Source organism: Pipistrellus hanaki (assembly GCF_964339955.1).
Source record: "Pipistrellus hanaki genome assembly, chromosome: 7".
NCBI classification, from domain to species: domain Eukaryota; kingdom Metazoa; phylum Chordata; class Mammalia; order Chiroptera; family Vespertilionidae; genus Pipistrellus; species Pipistrellus hanaki.
Window position 1 is genome coordinate 29,784,388 of NC_140509.1, and position 23,228 is coordinate 29,807,615.

General features: G+C 36.3%; 1 protein-coding gene across 6 annotated transcripts in view; it reads left to right on the forward strand.

The window, feature by feature from the left end:
* The window catches only part of FAM135A (family with sequence similarity 135 member A), an 83,641-nt gene that overhangs the window by 6,914 nt on the left and 53,499 nt on the right, over positions 1-23,228 (forward strand). For 4 of the 6 annotated variants that reach the window (XM_084890381.1, XM_084890385.1, XM_084890383.1 and 1 more), the window contains exons 1-6: positions 1,935-2,026; positions 3,710-3,830; positions 9,186-9,265; positions 20,322-20,461; positions 20,571-20,641; positions 20,961-21,134. In XM_084890381.1, the coding sequence (XP_084746507.1) occupies positions 3,754-3,830; positions 9,186-9,265; positions 20,322-20,461; positions 20,571-20,641; positions 20,961-21,134 (542 nt within the window). In that variant the 5' untranslated portion in view covers positions 1,935-2,026; positions 3,710-3,753. Of the gene's footprint in view, positions 1-1,934; positions 2,027-3,709; positions 3,831-9,185; positions 9,266-20,321; positions 20,462-20,570; positions 20,642-20,960; positions 21,135-23,228 lie in introns of those variants that run through there. The other 2 variants (XM_084890382.1, XM_084890384.1) reach the window with 2 other exon arrangements.

Below are 23,228 nucleotides of genomic sequence, written 5' to 3' on the forward strand. Positions count from 1 at the left end.
AAAAAGTTTGTCTATCAAGCTATTCTCTTTGTCTTTCTTTGAAGATCTACCTTCTCTCCACAAAAGAGAAGAATTTTATCTTCTTAAATATTTCTATAATTTCTGCAGTATAGCATATGACTGGCCCTCAGGAGTTCATTTTGATGTCTAAGGAGTGGGAGCAAAAGTTTCTAGACCAGTGACTGTCCATGTCCCCTCTATTGTAATGATTCTGATAAACTCATCTTCACTGTAAATCACTTTTTAAATGAAATATCACTGATGAAAGTGTGTATGCATGTGAATAATTGTGAAGGCAAAAGAAGGCTTAAGCCATCTGAATGGTGATGATTTTCAGATTCAGACTAGTAACAGGTGGCTTGGCCATTTTAAAGCAGGATATAATCCAGTGACTTAGCATATTTAACCTTTACAAGCGGGAACTATGCAGTGTTAGGGCCTTAGCCAATCAAAAAGGCAACTGCATCAAAAAATAGGACAGATATTTAGACTGAACCAACCATGAAGATTTAAACAATTTAGGTGGCCAGAATTACACCAGATAACAGGTTTAAATGTAAGATTAATTTATATGTCATTGGCTGATTGTTCTCAATACATAACTGTATGTAACTTATGCTTTTTGATTTGATTATTAAGGTTCAAAATAGCAGTTAAGGAAGGTGGTAGTCTACATCTTTATGATGGAGAGAAGAAATTATCTGCCAAAGAGTACACATGGTCTTTATTCTAACAACGGGGGCCCTAATTCATGACTTCATACACCTTAAAAGGAACTGTGGGACACAAGGCTGCGGTGGGCACAGAGGCAAGTCTCGGCCCATCCTCCACGCCTCCACCTGGCCCCTCCCTCCAAACCCCCAGTCCGCTGTCTGCCTGCAGCCCTGCTCCCATGCACTGATGGCCCCGGCCCTTCTCATACCCGCTGACGGTGTGGAATGATTGGGACTGGTGCCAGCAGCAGATAAGAGCAGGGCTGGCACTGTCAGTATTATAGATGCAAGCAGCTGCTGCTGCTGCCCTGATTGCCCCTCAGGAGCAAGGGGAGGTGGAAGAGCCTCCAGGGGCGATTGGGGCCTGCAGCCGCAGCTTGAAACTGCTGACTGCGCTGAGAGATCTGGACCAGTGCTGCACTGGCAGCAGGAGTGAGTGCAGGGCTGGACCATGGCTCACGGGAGCAAAGAATTTTCAGTAACCACCAGAGGCTCACCCTTATGATAGCAACTGGCACCCCACCTTGGTCTGGTGTCTCCATTTACCTGCTCCACCATCCCCCTACAGCTGATGCCCACCATGTTCTTTGCATGCCCCTGGTGGTCAGTGCACATCATAGCGACCAGTTTGGTTGTTTCACTGTTTGGTCTATTTACATATTAGGGTTTAATATGTATAGGTTTTTAGTACCTAAAATAATTATACCAATGGCAAAAGATTTCATTTTTAATTTAAGCAATAAATATTTGGAGTTTGGGAAAAACTATAGCATATCTAGGCAACATTTTTGTCAAAATATTTTAGGTAATTTAGCACGTGTTATTGTGTGTTTGTGCATGCACATATTTTATTCAGAAATGATTTTGAAATCATTTACCCATGGAGTTATTTAAAAACTGAGTTCTACATCTTAAAAATTAATAGACTTATAATGTTTTGGATAGTCATGAAGATTTTTTCTGAACCACTAAGCAGAAGAAAGTAGTATTCTATTTATTATTGTGCTTTAAAATATGTACAAGTGGATCTTTAACAAAGATATAATAGTTAATGAAACTGTGAATGAAAACAAAATCTCTAAAACTTATTCCTAAACCTTACAGAGGATATAGATCTCTTAGATATATTGAGAATATTAAATAACTAACAAAGCATAGGTTTCCTTAAAGAGGACTCTTATATTTACTGTTTTGTTTGAGATGTTATTTTTCCTTTTTCATAGGAGAAACAATATATTTTTAACAAGAATCAGTAACTGGAAATACAAGATTTCTTATTTAATAATGTTAAAATGAAGCTTTGACCAGTAGAGGTAAGAATATGGCATTTCTTTTGCATTTAATTAATAAAAATCAGATTGTATGTCAAATTTCCATGAAGAACTATTTCAAGAGCTGTGAAGGGTCTAAGATTCTATCCCACTTGCAAGCTAACAAGTTATCCTGCCACCAGTGCTGTGGATGTGGTCAGAAGGCTTGAGACTCGGATCAAGGAGGACAGTTTATACTAGTAGAAGTAGCTAGAGTACCAGGCTACACCTATATATGAGTAGGTTGTGTTATAGTAGAGGAACCCTGAGCTAAGGGTACCTGAATATTATTTTTTTGGACAATAATCTTGCCTGACTTATGCTTCAGGGTGACACTTTATCTCTTTTACTTGGGATAGTAAACATATTTGCCCTGTGTTCTAGAATGAAATACTATCTCTGATTTCCTTAGTTTTTGCTAAACACATCCTTGAAAAATAGCCTGGAACAATAAGTAGTCATTGTCTCTACCTGCAAGACATACAGAAACGCAAGACTCTAGAAATTGTCTTTCAATACTTCCTTCTCTGAATTGTTTTATAAAGCATGTATTATCGATAAAGATGATTATAGCTATGCTTTTTTTAAATAGTGGAAAGATGGAAACCAGTGAAATATCCAATAATAGGAGATTGTTTCAATTATAACATTCATAGTGTAATAGTTAACACTTAAAAATAATGTTGCAAAACTACATTTATTGACATAGATGTTCATCAAAAATATTAAGTGAGCCCTGGCCAATGTGGCTCAGTTGATTGGAGCATTGTCCTGTATACGAAAAGGTCACAGGTTTGATTTCCTCTGGTCAGGGCACATACTCAGGTTTGGGGTTCAGTCCCCAGGTGAGGTGCATACGGGAGGCAACTGATCAATGTTTCTCTCTCACAGGTTGCTTCTCTCTTTTTCTCTCTCTCCCCACTCCTTTCCTCTGTCTAAAATCAGTAAAAACATATCCTCAGGTGAGAATTAACAACAACAAAAAATTAAGTGAAATAAACTGATTATAAAATACACATGTGGTTTGATACCCTTTATAGAAATTGTACAAATGCACATACATATGAAGAATATATACGAAAGTGTATATTTAGTGAATAGAATTGTGTTTTCTTTTTTGCCTATCTGTATTTTAACATTTTTGAAGATGAATGCTTTCAGGTTTTTGTAATGAGGAAGAAAATTTTTTTGAAATTTAAAGATGAATATGATTTAAGAACTTCACCTAACAGAGAAAAACCTTCATGAGTATAAATGGGGATAAAAGAATGTTAACTTTGGAGTTGCCTTTTTGTGCAATGTAGAACTAGAAGAAGATTATTATTTTTCCTTAATGAGTTACTATTTCACTTATGATAGATAAAGTCAAGAGTTTCTTTTAGTAATTTGGTGTATTATTTATTATCATATGCCACGAAGGGAAACAAATCTTAGAAAAAGCATTCTAACAGGACATACCTTAAATTATATTATAGAATGCTAGTCTACTAAATATATTATTAGTAAATATACTTTGTAAGTATAGATTCTGGTGCTATTTTGTTGGGTTAGTCTAAGTTAGATACACTAATTTGCTTCACTTTTCTCGTCTGCCTATATATGATACTCAAATATGTTTAAATAGTAGTGTTTTTGTAAGTTGGTATTTTGTTGTTGAGCTTCTCATTATTTTTTCCCCTTCTTTAGCCACGGTGGTGTTACCAGATTTGTCTTCTGAATATAAATTAAAAATGACTGAAATTCAAGCAATGGTAGAATTCTCCGTGGAGCTAAACAAGTTCTACAATGTGGATTTATTTCAGAGAGGGTATGTATTTTAATGTGAAAACTATATATTTTGTATAAGATAATATGTACAGTTTTCTTTTATATTTAATTACACACTTTTGTTCCAGTATATATAAGGAAAACAATGAGGTATATTCAAGTAATTATTTTCTCAGAGAAATTTATTTTTAAATACATGTTTGAGAATTATCTACATGGATATAATGATAATACTGGATATATTTAACATATGTTTATATATTTATACCAATAATTGAGAGAACTTTAATGAAAATGTATAAGATCTCATTTCTCCTTTTTAAAAAGCTTATAGTATTCAGGGAAAATAAAATATATATCTGAAACATTAAAGAAGGACACAAAATGATGAATGTTCAGTAAGTGTATGTAGGAAGTGCTCTAGGAAAAATATATTTCTAGTTATATATTAGGAAAGTCATTATGGAATGATAGGATCAAAGTATGAATAAGACTTGGATAAGCAAAGGATAAATTATCTTATAATATCAGTCTCATAATATTTATTATTGGTGTAAAAAAAAAAGTATGAGATCCACACATCTAAGAGAGAGCAGCATGAATCAAGTCTTGGAACTGGGAATTAGTATGTTATTTCAAAAAATACTTAGGAGATTGGATATTCTCTAGAAGAAAAGATAGTAAAAAAAAAAAAAAAAGTAGAGGCTATGTTTGTGAAAGCCTTTTAATATCTGGGGAAGAGTTGAGACTAGAGACTAGGATAGCTATTGATGGTTTCCAAGTAAGAATGAAATTATTACTATTATTACAATAAGGACTTACTAACTTGATGAAGATTGTGATATATTAGATTGATGGTTGGTTGTGTATAAGAAATAGAAGCAGGCAGAACAGTTTAGAGGTGCTTGCACTTACTCAAGATATATACCCAAAGGTCTGTACTGAGAATGGTAGTAGTGCAGCTGTGACTTAACAGGAATAGAATGAGAGAAATCTTTTGTTGTTTTTTATTTGTTTGTTTTTGCTTGGCATTGCCATTTTGTTGAAAATATAAAACAAATTGTGCTCTGCTCTGCTCCACATGATCTGTCATCCCTCAGTAGGACAGCTGAGGCTGCTTCTCTTGGTAGAGGCAGGTTAGCAAGAAAGAGCAGAGGATTCAAGGCCCCTGGAATAGGCCTACTTGTTACTTCCACTGCATTCTATTGGCTAAGCAAGTTACAAGACCAGACAAGGTGTGTAGGCTAGTGGTTCTTTGGCCAATAAAATTTAAAACTTTATGGATATCTATATATTTTTTCTTTTTCTTCTTCTCCTTTTTTCTTGGGTATCTATATTTTTATATAACTCATTCCATGAAACCTATACCCAAAATTGTATTTTAAGGCATGACTATTCTCTAGATGTAGTCACTACTCCTGGAGGATCAGAATTCTGTGGGATCATACCCTTAAATTCCCCAAAAACCCTCTTGTCAAACAAAACGTGTACTTAGACACTGCCTTAATTCCTTTAGAGAGCTTAAGAAAGGGATTTATAGCCACACCCGTGATTTGATCTTTGTCTATGGCTGCATTTTATTTTGAAAAATCTTTAGGGAAACAGTTTTATATTTTAACCCAGCAAGTCCTGGTCTCTTAGATTCTGCTTGTAAGATGACCACTTGTTTCTTTAGCTTATCTCCTTCTTGCAAAATCTTATACTTAGGTAAGAGCAGCCAGTGACATTTAGCCTTCTGCCTGGAATTTAGCTTGCTAAGTACAAAAATTTCTTAGGTACATTGTCTAAATTCTTCTAAGTTATTGCTGACATTATATTTACATAAATTTTCACTACATAACACGTGTTACCATTTTATAAGTCTCCTATAGTTTCCTTATTTTTCTTGCTTCTATAACCTGTTACTTTGGTCTCCAAGTCAGTGCCACATATTTTTAAGTTTTTGTTATGCACCAATTTCTGTATTAATTCTATATTGCCATAGTAATGCAGCTAATAACAAATACAAAGCCTCGGTGGCATCACAACAATAAACATTTATTTTTGCTTTAAATCTATAAATCAGTTGAGTGGGTCAGCTGATCTGGGCTGGCTTGACTAATCTTTTCTGGGTTGGCTGGGTACTAGTTGATGCAAAATAGCCTTACTGCCTCACTTGGATGGACTCAGTTATGTTTATGACCCCTCATATTCCAGCTTATTCTCATGGAAAAACCAGGTTTCTAAAGGGAAAGAAATTATATAAGAAGACTGTAAGACCTAGGCTTTAGCACACTGTCATCTCTGCAACATTGTATTTCCCACAACAAGTCATAAAGCCGGCCCAGATTCAAGGGGTTGGGGACTACACTCACTTTTTAATGAAAGTCACATTGCAAGAGATTTAGAAACAGGGATAGGCAAAAAAATTGGAAACACTTTTAAAATCAATCTGTCACACCTTAATTTCTAGAGGCATTTTGGGGAATAAATAGTAGGAGTTAATGATTGATTCCATTTAGAGGATGATGCTGAGAGAAAACACTTAATAATACCGTTTCCCCGAAAATAAGACAGTGTCTTATATTAATTTTTGCTCCCAAAGATGGGCTAGGTCTTATTTTCAGGGGATGTCTTATTTTTCCATGAAGAAGCATACGGTACACATTTATTGTTAAATGAAAATAAAGGAAATTTATTACCTGTATACGGTACGGTAGTACGGTAGTTGTCAACACAAACCAGACAAACTGTGAATCCTACAGTATCAAGAATTTACTCATTTATTCAATGACAATCATGTCATCATCTTCTGGAACATCATCATAACAATCCAATTCCTGAATTTCCTGGTGAATTTCTTGTGACTCCATTTCTTTCAGAATCAGTGGACCAAATCTCTCATGTTTAGCCTAGGGGGTGCCTTATTTTCAGGGGATGCCTTATATTTCACTCAGAAGGAAACCTGTAAGTAGGTCTTATTTTTGGAGGATGTGTTATTTTCGGGGAAACACGATATATATGAAGAGGTATGGATTTGCATGATGTCTAGGATTACTTTGAAATAGCTCAACAAAGGGAAAAAGTACAGTTTAATCAAACATGGCAAACATTTTTTAATTGATGGAAATAGGTAGTGGGCATATCAGTTCATTGCTTGACTTTTTACAGATTTAGAATTTGTAATATGAGATTTAAAAGATAACACTGAAGTTTTAAATCACATTGACTTAGACAATATTAGTAATACTGAAGAAGATGAAGGGTGTAGGACTCAAAATTAGTTCATTTATGTTGAGTTTGAAATGAGATATGTTAATGAATAAAAATTCAACAGTTGGCTTTATTGAGTGATTTATGAATCAGGCAGTATCCCATTTAGCAAGTAGAGAGGAACCCCAGGAGGAAGACGCTTTTAGACAGAAACTAGTTATGACAAGAAAGCTCTTAGAAAATAGAGTTGTTTCAAGTAAGGTTATCTTACGGAAAGAAGGGATCTTATCAGGCAGATTGTCTGAACTTCCTTTGGTGGATGGAGAGGGCCTGTTTGACAGATTATCTCATTGAGGTAGTGGCCAGAAAATTCCAGACTAACCAATTAAGATAACATTCCTAGAAAAGGTTGAAACTGCGGTTGGGTGAGGTATTAAGTCTAGGTTCTTTGAGATGGGTTTTAGCATAAATAACTATTTGGGCCTGTGGTTTTCTCTTTAACATATCCTAGTGGAGGTAGTTTATAAATAATTGGAGGTTTGGAACTGGGTATAAGGATTAAGTGAGTTATCATTCCCTTTTATTGTCAACCAGCATAAATATAGCATGTATAATTACAGCTTCTATTAATTTGCTATTCTTCAATCTGATTCCCTATCAATTGAGGACTTTTGAAGAATATTGCTTCTGATCTTTTAAAAATCTAATGAGAGGCTTACTGTTTTTAGATATAAGGCTTGACTTATTTGTGAGAGTATTTTCAAGGATATAATTTACTCTTTTTTTCTATTTTGATTTATCTTTTTTTTAAATCTTTTACATCTTTTCCTTTTTTTTTCTTTTTAATATATTTTATTCATTTTTTTTACAGAGAGGAAGGGAGAGTGATAGAGAGCTAGAAACATCGATGAGAGAGAATCATCGATCATCTGCTTCTTGCACACCCCCTACTGGGGATGTGCCTGCAACCAAGGTACATGCCCTTGACCAGAATCGAACTCGGGACCTTTCAGTCCACAGGCTGATGCTCTATCCACTGAGCCAAACCATTTTCGGCTACATCTTTTCTTTATGCTACTTAGGGTCCTTACTAATTCTGTCATTTAAGCTAGTTAATTTCAAATTTGTGTTTAGCTGTTATGTTACTGTCAGCTCTGGTAGATAAACATACATAAATTACCTAAATTTATATTAGGAAATAAAATTTTCTTTGCTAGTTTATTTTCAAATGATTACTTAGGATACTTAGATGAAAAACTTAAACTCTCAAGTAATTCCTATGCAATATTTTATTGTGATATTTAAAAAATAACATCGCTGAAACCGGTTTGGCTCAGCAGATAGAGCGTCGGCCTGTGGACTGAGGGGTCCTGGGTTTGATTCTGGTCAGGGGCATGTGCGCTGGTTGCGGGCGCATCCCCAGTAGGGGATGTGTGGGAGGCAGCTGATCGATGATTCTCTCTCATCGATGTTTCTGGCTCTCTGTCCCTCTCCCTTCCTCTCTGTAAAAAGTCAATAGAATATATTAAAAAAAAAACAAACAAAAACAAACATCAGTAAATATCTTACTGAATAACATTGGAATTGTAGCCCAATAAGGAGTAAATGGAAATGAATGTGAGGAAACATTTCTTGTGCATGTTTCATTATGGTTCTTTTCCTGCTCATCTAAATATCTTAGTGTTTAATTTGCCACCATTGTTGTCACATGATAATTGATTAAGCAGTAATTAAACTTTAGGCAGATAGAGAACATGTTACATCTAAGATTTGTTTTGAGTGGGTAGGTTTTTATAGTATGAAATCAATTTTTAACATAACTCATTTTTCAAAATTGTACATAGAATAATTTATCCTTATTGTCTTTAAAAAAATAAAATTAAGCAATGAAATTCTTAACTTATTAATTCCTATAAGTGCCTTATTAATTCCTCTGGTTGCGATGGCATTCTCTCATTTAAATAAGAAATACCATATATATTTCTTACATTTTTCCCATTTATCTTTAAATATACTGATTTCCCTTTGGGTTTTATCCCACACTAATATTTAATCTGTGGATCTCATATTTTATTTTCTACCATTGGTAAATATTATGGGAGAATGATATTAGCAGATCAAATTTATTTCTTTAGTATGTATAGCTATATAGAAATTGGGGCATTGCGTATTTTAAATGGTTTATTTGTCTCTTTTGCTTTAGTTTTTACCAGATCCGTGCATCGATGAAAATTCCACCAAGAGTTCCCCACAGAGTAGAAGCTAGTTTGTTTCATGCAACAGGTAAGCCAAGAAATATTTTAAACCAGGAATATTTTCAACTTAAAAAAAAGATCTGAAACATTATACTAGCCAATGACTTATGACTTTTTATAATTATTTTGTACAAATACAGGATACCAAAGAGCATCATTATACTTCTTATAAGAAATATATTTAAGACTTTCAGTAAAACAGACTTGCTTATAGATTACTTGTTTCCCTCTTAACTCTCTTACTATAAGCAAATGAAAAAAGAAATGTATGTGAAATTTCCAGGGAGAAAAACCTAAGAACTGAAATGTAATTTAAAAATATATAGTAAGCCCTTTCCGCTTGCCTGCCTGTCCAACTGCTCGCCTGCCTGCCAGCCTGATCACCCCCTAACCATTCCCCTGCCAGCCTTATTTCCCCTTAACTACCCTCCCCTGCAGGCCTGGTGTCCCCCCCCCCGCCCCCCCAACTGCCCTTCCTTGTATGCCTGGTCACTCCTAACTTCCCTCCTCTGCCAGCCTGGTCACCCCTAACTTCCCTCCTCTGCCAGCCTGGTCACCCCTAACTTCCCTCCCTGCAGGCTTGATCACCCTCAACTGCCCTCCCTTGCAGGCCTAGTCCCTCCCAAGAGCCCCCCCTTGCAGGCCTGGTGCCTCCCAACTGCCCTCTCCTACTTACCTGATTACCCATATCTGCCCTCCCTTGCAGGCCTGGTCCCTCCCAACTGACCTCCCCAGCCATCTTGTGTCCACATAGGGCAGGATCTTTGACCACATGGGGGCAGCCATATTGTGTGTTGGAGAGATGGTCAATCTGTATATTTCTCTTTTATCAGATAGGATAGAGGCCTGGTGCATAGGTGGGGGACAGCTGGTTTGCCCTGAAGGGTGTCCAGGATCAGGGTGCGGGTTCCTTTGGGGTATGGGGTGCCTGAGTGAGGGGCCTGTGGTGGTTTGCAGGCTAGCCATGCCCCCTCGTGACCCAAGTTGAAGCCCTGGTATCTGGGATTTATTTACCTTCTACAATTGAAACCTTGTAGCCTGGAGCGGAGCCAAGCCTTCTGCTCACTCTATGGCTGCAGCCATTTCTGTTTGGATTTGTTTATCTTCTACAATTGAAACCTTGTAGCCTGGAGCGGAGCCAAGCCTTCTGCTCACTCTATGGCTGCAGCCATTTCTGTTTGGATTTGTTTATCTTCTATAATTGAAACTTTGCAGCCTGGAGTGGAGGCTTAGGCCTGCTAGGGCAGGTGGAAAGCTTAGCTTCTTCTATTGCCAGAGAAACCCAAGCCTCCTTGCTGTTCTCTATGGCCACAGCCATCTTGTTTGGGGTTAATTTGCATACTCACTCTGATTGGCTGCTGGGTGTTGCTTGTGGAGAGGAGTGATGGTTAATTTGCATATTACTCTTTTATTATGTAGGATTAAGTAGATGTGTAGGCTTGCTGAATTATATGACAGTTCTACTTTATGTTGTTTTTATAATCTATCCCTATTTTTCTCACCTATCCCTAAAAAACAGGTTGTAACATTTTTAAAACCAGTTTCATAGAAAATATCTACATAGGAACAGTTTCTAAAAACAGTATGATTTGGTTTCAGTTCAGTAATTTTTCACTAACAAATATTTTTTTCTACCTTTTGCAATCCTCTCCTTTTTTGCCTTAAGACTACTAACTCTCAGTAAAATAATTACCTTCTATAATAATAAAAGCATTGCTCTAGCCTGTTTGGCTCAGTGGATAGAGCGTTGGCCTGCGGACTGAGGGGTCCCAGGTTCAACTCCGGTCAAGGGTATGTACCTTGGTTGCGGGCACATCCCCAGAGGGGAGTGTGCAGGAGGCAGCTGATTGATGTTTCTCTCTCATTGATGTTTCTAATCTCTATTCCTCTCCCTCCCACTCTGTAAAAAATCAATAAAATATATTTAGGAAAAAAACAATAAAAGCATAACATGATAATTAGGCCAGATAGCCAAACGACCTTCCAGATGAAGCCAAAGCCAGGGCTGCAAAGGCCCAGGCAAGCCACCGCTGCTGCAAGGGCTGAGCCCCTTGGGCACCAGTTTTGTTCATTGGGCCTGTAGGTAGGTTATAAACATCCTTCTGCCTCCTAAAGTTGCTACACATTTATAGAATTTATGATTCTATTAATGCTTTAAGATTTTGATGCCACATAAAGTTGCTCCACATTTATAGAATTTATGATTCTATTCAATATTAATGCTTTAAGATTTTGATGCCACTTAGATAAGAGAGAATAGGAAAAAGCAAAACTAAAAAATAAGGGGGCATATGATAAATCTTTAGCAATCTGTTTTCTGATCCTTTAAATGTCCAATTAACCAGGATCATACACAGGTTTCACTCTTTACTATAGGTGTGTGAAAAGACCAGTCTCAAGCATTTTATTTATGTTGACTTCTACATTTTGACTCATCTAAATAAACACTGTAGTGTTACAAGAGTACATACACTTTCTTGTTCAGATAGATCTAAAGTGAATCTATGTAGGAAAACAGTGACACTAAAATTCTAACTTCAGGTTATATTAGGCTGAGACTTTTCATAGTAAGTTTCTTTGAAGTTAGAAGCAATCCTGGAAAGTTTGCAATGGATTGGAAAGTGCATTAAGTGCTACTCCAGGAAACATACAGACTGAAATATTTTAATCCACTGGCAGTTAGTATAGAAAATATAATCCTTTTTCTTTGGTCTTTTGGAATATGTTTTATTCCTCTCTACTAAAGTTTGGATGCCAAGAAGCAGGAAATATATTCCCTATAGAACACGTACCTGTTTAACTCCATTGTAGACCTCTCCATATAAAAGCTGGGAGATAGCCGAAACCGGTTTGGCTCAGTGGATAGAGCGTCGGCCTACAGACTAAAAGGTCCCAGGTTCAATTCTGGTCAAGGGCATGTATAATACCTTGGTTGTGGGCACAACCCCAGAGGGGATGTGCAGGAGGCAGCTGGTCGATGCTTCTCTCTCATCCATGTTTCTAGCCCTCTGTCCCTCTCTCTACCTCTCTGTAAAAAATCAATAAAATAAAAAATAAAAAAATAATATCTGGGAGATAAAACATATTTCTACCATTTTTTTGGTCAAGTTATTCAGTTTAATTCAACTATCTCCCTAAAAATAAATGTTAGAGAAGAGTTTACTTAGGAAATTTTTTGAGAATAGCTAACCTCCCGCTTTCCACAATGCCTGTTAAGAAGGTTGGGTAACAAAGAAGTAGTAGCCTACCCCCCCCCCCCCCCCCCCCCGCCTCCCATTAATAAGTAGATACCTAGTAAGAGTTCATTCAGTTAGGCATAATAAATTGGGGGGGAGAACTGAATGTGGAGAATAGACTTTTTTTTTTTCAACATTGCCCTTTTTGACTAATTCTCTATTGAAGTTCTCGTTTTATCCACAGGGTCTGTCAAGAGTGAGTGCTCAAAATGTTTATTTCCTGTAGTTGAGTAATGGGCCTCTTGGATGGATATTCAGCTTGTCAGCACAGGGCAGTTTAGTTGAGAAGGCATTCCTTTCTCAGCTCTGGGCTGTGTAAATTGTACTACTTTCTTAATTAGAAAGCGCAGGAGATATCAGAGCAAATGGTAGATCTTTACAGGGATGCAGTTAGGAGTTTGTTAACTGCCTTTTGGAAATCATTGTAAGAGTAAGTGGCGTTGATGGGTTCGATACAGGTTGTTTCCTTAACTGTTTTAGGAATTCAAGGATGGGAGTGGCTTTACTCTAGGTTCAGCTTAACTGTTTGGTGGCAAATTGCAGTCCTCCATTTAGAGTGGTGTGATCTTTGGAAAGCCGGCTGATACTTGAGAGCAGCTTTTGAAAAGGTGGGACTCCACAAGCCAGAGGTGGCCATTCAGGAATTGGTTTCAGTTTGGATACACAAAGAAAGCAATGGGAGAGTCTTAGACATCTCTCTAGCAGTACTGTATTTTTCCATGTACTGTATAAGACACTATTTTTTTTCTAAAATTAGACTGAAAATCGAGGGGTGTCTTACATACAGAAGTCAGCCAAGAGTAAAGTAGGAGGGATCTCAATACCAGATTTCAAGCTGTATTTCAAAGCCACTGTTCTCAAAACAGCCTGGTACAGGCACAAGAACAGACATATAGATCAATGGAATAGAATGAAGAATCCAGATATCAACCCAAATCACTATGCTCAATTAATATTTGGTGAAGGAGGCATGAATATACAATGGAGTCAAGACAGTCTCTTCAATAAATGGTGTTGGGAAAATTGGACAGATACATGCAAAAGAATGAAACTAGATCACCAACTTACACCATACACAAAAATAAACTCAAAATGGATACAGGACTTAAACATAAGACGGGAAACCATAAAAATACTAGAGGCATCCACAGGCAGCAAAATCTCAGACATATGCCAAAAGAACTTCTTCACTGATACTGCCCCTAGGGCAATGGAAGCTAAAGAGAAAATAAGCAAATGGGACTACATCAAAATAAAAAGCTTTTTTATAGCAAAAGAAACCATCAACAAAACAACAAGAAAGCCCACTGAATGGGAGAACATATTTGCAAATGTTATCACTGATAAAGGTTTAATCTCCAACATCTACAGGCAGCTTATACAACTTAATAAAAGGAAGATAAATGAGCCAATTAAAACACCATAGTTTTTTTATCCAATCATCTGCTGACGGGCACCTAGGCTGTTTCCAAATCCTAGCTATTGTAGATTGTGCTGCTATGAACATAGGGGTGCATATATCCTTTCTGATTGGTGTTTCTAGTTTCTTGGGATAGAATCCTAGGAGTGGGATTACTGGGTCAAATGGGAGTTCCATTTTCAGTTTTTTGAGGAAGCTCCATACTGTTCTCCACAGTGGTTGCACCAGTCTGCATTCCCACCAGCATATCTTACCATTACTATACCTTCAAATAATATACATAAGGCTTTATACTTTGTTTCATCAAATATGACAGGCATCTTATTAAGTAAGGAAATATACAATCTTATATTTTTATTCAAATTTTCTCTTTTTCTCTACCTCCCAACCTGTTAGATATATTGTGTTTTATATTATTAAGGTTGCTAATATTCATATTCTGTTTAGTAGTTAAATCTTATGTGCTTTTTCTATGGCAGTGTTTCCCAACCTTCTCTCATGATGAGAATCACCTGGTGGAGTTGTTAAAACACAGATTCCTGAATCCCAACTAAGAAGTGCTAAACTAGAATTTTTGGGAACATATAGGTAAAATTGTATACTTAACTAGTGCTCTAAGACAGATGTTATATACAGAGCACTAAGTTAGGTATGCAATTTTACCTATATGTTCTCAAAAATTCTAGTTTAGCACTTCTTAGTTGGGATTCAGGAATCTGTGTTTTAACAACTCCACCAGGTGATTCTCATCATGAGAGAAGGTTGGGAAACACTGTTCTATGGGTTGGTTCCAAATGTTAAAATAAGTAACAACATTTACATTTTTATAGTAACACAACAGGGAAAAGGGTTTATAAAATTGAAATGCTATTTAGCATACAGAAAGAGGATCATACGTTTCTGGAAAAACAAGACAATTCTAGTTACCATTTTGGTATTGATCTGGGTCACCTGTGATATATAGATCTTTGGTATTTTAGAAGTTGTAGATTCAAAGATGAGGTTCTGTTGTAGTTAATAAAGTAGCGACTTGGAATCAGGACTCCAGCTTCCTTTTTATATTACCTTGGAAAATTCGCATAACGTGTGAGCTTCAGTTTCTCATCTGTGAAATGTGTTTCCTACACCTTACAAGGCTGTTGAAATAAGTTAAATAAGGTGTGAAATAACTAAAAGTTCTTAGCAAATTGTAAAGGGTTCTATACATGTAAAATATTATTATTGGACTTCTTGGTGAAATGAGAAAGACTGAGAAGCAGTCAAGTTTTGGCTCATCTACACTAATAAAAGAGAAACATGCAAATTGACTGTACCTTTGCTATGCCCACAAGCCACACCTATCAGCCAATCAGGAGCAAGTATGCAAATTATCCCAATCAAGATGGCAGAGGCCATGGAACTGGAGCGAGCAGGAGGCTTGGGTTGCCCCGGCAATGGAGGAAGCCAAACTTCCTGCCTGTCTTGGCTGGCTGGCCCTGGCCTCCACTCAAAGCTACAAAGTTTCAATTATAGAAGATAAATAAATCCCAGATACCTGCTTCTAACTGACTCTGGCCTCTGCTCAAGGAGGTGCTGGGGAAAAAAAAAAAGGAAAAGAATAAAAGGGGCTGGGAGCTTGGGTTGCTGGGGCGTGATCAGGACAGGGTAGTATAGCAGTTGTGGATGATCAGGTTTTTGGAGGGCGGGGCCATTGGGGGTAAGCAGACCAGCAGGGGGGCCAGTTGGGCGTGAACAGGCCATCAGTGGTGGTCAGTTCGAGGTGATCAGGACAGTGGAGGGGGGTAGTTTTGAGTGAGCAGGCAGTAGGGGGGCAGTTGGGGGTCAGCAGGCCAGTGGAGAGGTAAAGTGGAGGCAATCAGGCCAGCAGGGGGAGCAGTTTAAGGGTAGGTACAACTCTTCATTGTGTAGTAAATAAGCCGTAGAGATTTAATGCACACTATAATGTATATAGACAACAATAGTTTACTACAGCCCTAACTGGTTTGGCTCAGTGGATAGAGCATTGGCCTATAGACTGAGGGATCCCAGGTTCGATTCCAGTCAAGGGCTTGATGCCTGGGTTGCAAGCTCAATTCCCCCAGGGGGGGCGTGCAAGAGGCAGCCAATCAGTGATTCTCTCTCATCATTGATATTTCTATCTCTCTCTTTAACTCTCTCTCTCTTCCTCTCTGAAATGAATAAAAATATATTAAAAAATAGTTCACTATAATTATGTAATGTAAAAAATTACAAAGGCAATCATATTACAATATATGTGTATCAAAGTAACATGTTGTACACCTTAAATTTATACATAGCTGGGTGGCAAAACAAAATGTGAAACTAGCTATGTCCAAATTACTCATCCCTTGATAACTACCATTTTACTCTTTTTTTTTTTTATGAATTTGACTTTTTTAGATTCTACATAAGTGATATATACTATTTGTCTTTCTCTATTTGACTTATCTCACTTAGCATAATGTGTTCAGGGTCAATCTATGTTGTTAGATGGCAGGATATACTCCTTTCTCATGACTGTGTAATATTCCATTGTAAATACATATCACACCTTTTTATACATTCAGGTGTTTACATATCCTGTCTGTCGTGAATAATGCTGCAGTAAACAATGAGAGTACATATATCTATTGAAAACTCTGTTTTTCTTTCCTTTGAGTATATAATGCTGAGTCCTATTATGTATAAAACATAGTGCTTACCCTTAAATTAAAGCAATGAAAAAGATATAAGTGGTTCCTAAGTTCATAGGCAGAGTATCATCTAGTAAATATTAAAAGCAAAGAGGGCTTCAGACTCAAGACAAACTGAGCATCATATATGCTTTGGGTTTTTTGTTTCCAATACTCTTTAGTAATCGCGATATAAAAGCACAAAAAGGAGTAGCAGACAAATATTTCAATAAATTTTTGAAGGACAGAAAACTCAAGTGGGAGCCAAACTACCTTCTGGAACACCTTCCAGGAATTTTAGGCAGGTATAATAGATGAAAGGAGGTGAACGGTGAGCCTGAAAACAGGGATAAAGGTTTGTAATTGGGTAAGCTGTGGTATAGATGGGCACTCAGGCCCAAATACAGAATGTCAGGAAGATTATTATTTATCTTAGGACAGAAACCTCAGGGCTTTTCTGGTGTATGGATTTGTGCACTGGTGGGGTCCCTTGGCCTTGCCTTTGGGAATCAGGCTGAAACCAATTCTCCTACATCCCCAGAGGGGTCCCTGATTGCGAGAGGCACAGTCCCAGCCAAGGGACCCCACCGGTGCATTATCAGGGCCAAGAGGGACCGCAGAAGGGCTCCAAGGTGTGACTGGCCCATCTCGTCTAGTCCCGATCAGCCAGACCCCAGAGCAAGCTAACCTACCTGTCGGCATACATCATAGCAACTGGTCGAATGTCAAATGAATGATTTGACACTTAGCATATTGGGATTTTATTTTATAGGATATTGCCCTGGGGTATTAACACTCCAGAGTAAAACATTCATTCCTTTTGTTTTGTGGCTAATACAAAACAAAAACATAACATGAAATCTGCCCTTTTAACAAATGTTTAAGGGTACAGTACAGTGTTGTTAACTACATGCACATTGTTATACAGAAGGTCACTAGAATTTTTTCATCTTGTGTGACTGAAACTATATCATACAAAGCAATTTTTCATTTCCCCCTCTTCTCAGCCCCTAGCAACCATCATTCTACTTTCTGTTTTAGTCAGTTTGACTATTTTGGATAAACTCAGTACAAGTAGAATCATTGTCTGGCCTATTTCGTGTAGTTTCAGTCCTCATAGTTCATTCATGTTGTATGACCGGATTTCTTTCTTTTTTAAGACTGAAAATATTCCATCCTATACCTCATTTTCTTTATCCATTAATGGACATTTAGGTTGTTTCTACCTCTTTGCTACTGTGAAATTGCTATAATGAACATGGGAATGCATACATGTCTTTGAGATCCTATTTTCCAGAAGTGGGATTGCTGGATTAATGATAGTCCTATTTTTAGTTTTTTGAAGAACCTCCATATTGTTTTCATATTGTTTTCAATAGCAAGTACACCATTTTACATTCTCATCAACAGTGTACACGGGTTCCATTTTTTTCCACTAGTGCTGACCATGTTCATATTATATGAAGTAAGAAATATGAGACATGAGCTTTGCCTTCAATAAATTTCAGTTCCTTCTTGAAATGTAGTGCTCTTTCTTTCCATCTTTATTTAACTAATACTTTATCATGGTATTTCAATTCAAATGCTATATTGTCAACAAAAGCTTTCCTGACTCCACAGACCAGGCTCATTCTCATATTATAAGATCCTATAGCTGCTCTTCTTTGGAACACTCAGTGCAGATGTAATTTACAGAATTATATGAAGGCATTTATGTATTTTTTATGTGTCTTCCCATTCTTTTAGCACTTTCTTATTTTCTGGTATAAAAAGATGGACCAGGCTTTTCTCATCCGATTGGTGCCACAGCTCTGGATTCAGCCATTTCTCTAAAAGCCTTGATTCCTTTTTAGATAATAGTATCTAAAAATCAGTATTTGGGGCTGTTCTGATCCTAGGCCCTTTAAGTGGACACAGCTAGTGAGTGCATTTTGTACACATGTGTATATTTAAACATCCTTAATACATTTTCTGATTTAATCAGTCCCTTATATGTGCCAGTCCTTGTCACTATTCCCTCTCTGTCATGGGCTACTTGGGCTTCAACACCTCATATCAGCTGACTCCCCTATGTGGACACCCTTCTTACCTTACTTGGGCTCAATCAGAGTGTGTCAGACTGTCCATACTTACCCTCTCCCCATATGAAAGTTTTGTCTTCTCTTTTGGACTCCTATACCCTATACCAGATGCCTATCTACAAGGACACCTTCCTTACCTAATTTGAACTCCAGCTCTCCAACTTTAGGTACCCTCCCATACAGTTGCCCTCCTCAGCTTGCGTGGCTACCAATACCTCACTCTTAAGTCACCCCTTCACCTAGATTGCCCTCTTCACCCTGCTCAGGTTCTGATACTTAACTACAGTTGCTCTTCTCACCAGGCACAGGCTCAGACATCAGACTACCGCCCAATATGAATAGACCACCCTCCTATATTCCAGTTGGACCCTGATATCCCACACTGGGCTTGCTGACCCAGAGAGATGCCCACCTTGCTTTATCTCTGGCTTAAACATCTCCAGTTTCTTTGATGGATCCTCATATCATGTTATATCTGAGGATAGAGAAATAAGACAGCAGGTGGCCTGTTGGATTGACTTGATAACAACAACTCAGAGGGCAGACCATACTTGATAGGCTAAGGACATGGTCTTTGAAATTACTCTCACTTCTGACCGGCTATAAAGTTTGGTTCCTGTATTACCTTTGCCAGTTTGACAATTCACTAAAATAAGTCATATAACTCAGGAAAGCATTCTACTTGTCTTACAGTTTTATTATATAGCAAAAGGATAAAATTAGAATCTGAAGAAGAAATGCATAAGGCAAGATCTGGGAGAATCCTAGATTTGTGAGGCTTCTGTTATTCTCTCCTCATGGAGTCAGGATGCATTACCCTCCCAGAATATTGATATGTTACAAAATATAGAATATTGCCAACCAGGGAAGCTCACCCAAACTTTAATGTCCAACGTTTTTATTTGTGATTTATTATATAGGTATGGTTGATTGAATTATCATCTCAAGCCCCTTTCCCTTCCCTGGAGGTTGGATTTACATCATGTGGTTCAAAGTCCCAGCTCTAATCATGTGGTTGGTCTTACTGGTGGGGCCAACTCCCATCCTGAATCTCCTTAGCATAAATTATCTAGGGGCCCACCTTGAATCACCTTATTAACATAAACTCTCAGAGCCCACTATGAATAACAGAGACACTTCTATCACTGAGAAATTCCAAGGATTCAGAGATCACCTTCCAGAAGTCAGGGACAATGACCAGCCAGATTCCTTTTTGTCATTGTTTTGTTTTATTTATTTTTTAAGTATATTTTTATTGTTGGTAGTATTAGAGATACCTAGTATCTCTTTATTCCAAGGTTTAGAGGTTACTTCCTAGCAACCAGGACAAAAGCAAACCAAATTCTTTATTATGCAAGCTATGAAAAACTAACTTGCTTTCTTTTGTGGTATACATATCAATTTTTTACTTTTAAAATATCTACTTTGTGATTTCCATATTACCTTCTTGGATTAAGATAATTGTACAACTTAATAATGATTATAATGTACTTATCTCTCATTTTTTAATCATAGAGATGAATAAATTATCAGAAATGTTTTAATATTGCTAAATAAAATGATATTGGCATTGGAGTAATATAATCAAGTTTACAGTGTTTTAAGGTAAAAGTTTTAATTTACTTGTAATATATTTTGTCCTTTACCTGTCACTTATGTATCTTATTTGTTTTAGGTACGTCTTTAGCCTTTCCAGCTTCAGTTCATGATTCTCTGATTTGCAGTAAAACATTTCAAATTCTATATAAAAATGAGGAGGTTGCTTTAAATGATGTTATGATCTTCAAAGTTAAAATGTTGTTGGATGAAAAAAAGGTAAATATCTCTTTATATATATTTAGATAACTTTTTTGTAAAGCCTCAAGGCATATTTATAATTTCTATAAATATTTTAAAAGTACTTTGTATTATAATTTTTCTTCAGATTGAAGAAACTCTTGAGGAAATGGGTTTTCTGTTATCCTTGGATTTGCACTTTACAGATGGAGATTATTCGTAAGTAGGCAAAGAAAACAATTAAAAATCCATAGTTAATCGTGACTATTACCTGTTAATATTAGATTCCTCATTTACTTCTTAGAATTCAACATTTCCCCAGTGGTTAAGCATACTCCTTTATGCCATGAGCTTCAGGTAGTGAAATCAAACAAGATTTTATATCGCTGTCTATATGTAAATATGCTTTAAAATTTATTTACATTATCAGTTTTTAAAAAATAAGTAACTAAATGTTTGAATAGTTTAAACAGCTTTACAGAATATTAGCCTTTAGGAAATATTCTATACTTATTTGCACATATGTTGCTTTTTCTAGGGCAGATGATCTGAATGCCTTGCAACTAATAAGTAGCCGAACATTGAAGCTGCACTTTAACATCCATAGAGGTCTTCATCATCATGTTAATGTTATGTTTGATTATTTCCACCTTTCTGTTGTGACTGTTACAGTCCATGCATCTTTGGTTGCACTACACCAGCCACTAATAAGGTAAATTTAACCCAATACCTGGTCTTTATTAATGTAATATCTTTTATTTTTATAGTGAAAACAGATACTTTGATAAAGATAACTGAAGAACTAAGGAATTTCTAATTCATAGTTATTTAATAAATACTTTCATTTTATACTAAAATATTCGATTAATAAAATTGAAGAATATAGGAACATTTGAATAATAGCTTTATTATTACAGAAATATGCAGCAATCATTGTCAGATAAACTGACCAAGAAAAATAATGCAGTCTGAAAATAACCGTATATTATTGTTTAGACTGAATTTATGTTTTCATGCAGAGCTACACTGTAATTATTCATCCTCTGGAAAAGTATATTAATTTTTTCTTAGATTTTTGTTTGTCTCTTGTCTGGATGGACTAATTTTATCTTCTTAAATCTATACAATATAATTCTTGTCTTCTAACTCAATCAATTTTAATACATCTTGACTAAATCTTTTAAAATTATGTATATCACTTTAGCTTAAAAGTGCATAAAATTCTGATCATAATAAATGCATTGGAGAAATTATTTTGTTCTGCCCACTACCCTGGGGAGATACATTTTCTTTTATTAATGTAAGAATACAATTCAAGCTCTCATTTTTATAATAAAACATTTTCCTTATGGTATGGGAAATTCATGGACACTTCAAATCAGTAATATATGAAAAGACTCCAAATTCATTGGATTTTTGAATTGTCTATTTTATAATTTCTGACAAATCTGATTCCAACAACTGATATTAGGGATGATGCTTAAAGGTTATGATATTAGACTAATTTGTGGGGAACATTGAGTAGGTAATTTTGTAGAATTATCCTGAGAATTTGCAGAATACTTCCACAATTTAACATATTGCCCACAAGTAAGAGCCTCCTGTGGCATATCTTTATTGTTTTAAAAACTTAAGTGAGAACCTCTTCCATAGTATTTTCCCATAAACTCTTTTAGAGCAGAGGCCAGGAAGAGATCTGTTTGATGACTTGCTTTGCCTTCCTTATTCTCTAGTAAGATCTAGTTCTCTAATGAGTAACTAATCTTTGGCCATCTTTGTCTTACCTCTTAGGCACTTTGAGTGTTTTTTCTCGATTGCTTGTAACTTCTGTAAATAGAACCATGTACTATTATATATTATTTTATCATAAACTTCTTCAAAATTTTTTAGATTTTGATTGAATTAATATGTAATATGATAACTGAATGAAACTTTCTAACAAGAAAGTGGTTTTTGAAATATAACTTTGAAATAAGTAGTATGTAATGCTACTTTTATATGAATTGCATATTAGGTTATAATGATGAAAGTTTGTTTATGAAATACATTTCTGTAGTTTTATGAAGCTCTTATTTTTGTATTTTCAATAAGAATCCCTAACTAAACTAAATCTACCATTCTTTTTTCTTTATAGCACTGACTTAGTTTTTCTTCTGAAAAATACATAGTACATAGAGATTAGCTCAGGTTATTAATGTTGCTTTCTAAGGCCTTGAATACATATAGTAGCAATATTCATACTAATCCTAGTGAGTTAAATGTGTACTTCCTCTTGTAATGCAGCAGTTTTTGCCACAGACTAGTAGGAGAAAGGGACACCTCATCTCCTAGAGACTGTTTGCTGGAAGAAGACATTTTTGGCTCAGAATCAGAAGCCAAGAGGATTAAGTGTTGGCTCTGGTTAGTGATTGGGAAAGAAAATTAGGGGCCTGCAACATCTGAGGCTCTGTTCTTTACCTAGCTGCCATGGGCCCTGCCTGATTTCCCTCTCTTGCTGCTAGAATTTTGCCCTGAAAGAAGCAACATCTTTCCCTGCCTTTCTTTGCCTGTATATGAGGCTGGAGAAGGGAAGTAAGGAGAGGGTAAGGGACAGCTTTTTGCTGGTGGTGTGCTGGTAGAGGGGTCATGTTAAGGGTAATATTCCTCATTATGCTTCGTCAAGTTTTTCCTGAAGTTTTATTATAGGTGAATTTTTTATCTTGAAACAAAAATGAAAAAATTTTAATTTATAATATTATCCTTTTCATTAAATAATTTATATGATCAACCCAACTATAGCCATTAAATCAGTTATGTCAAATTAAGT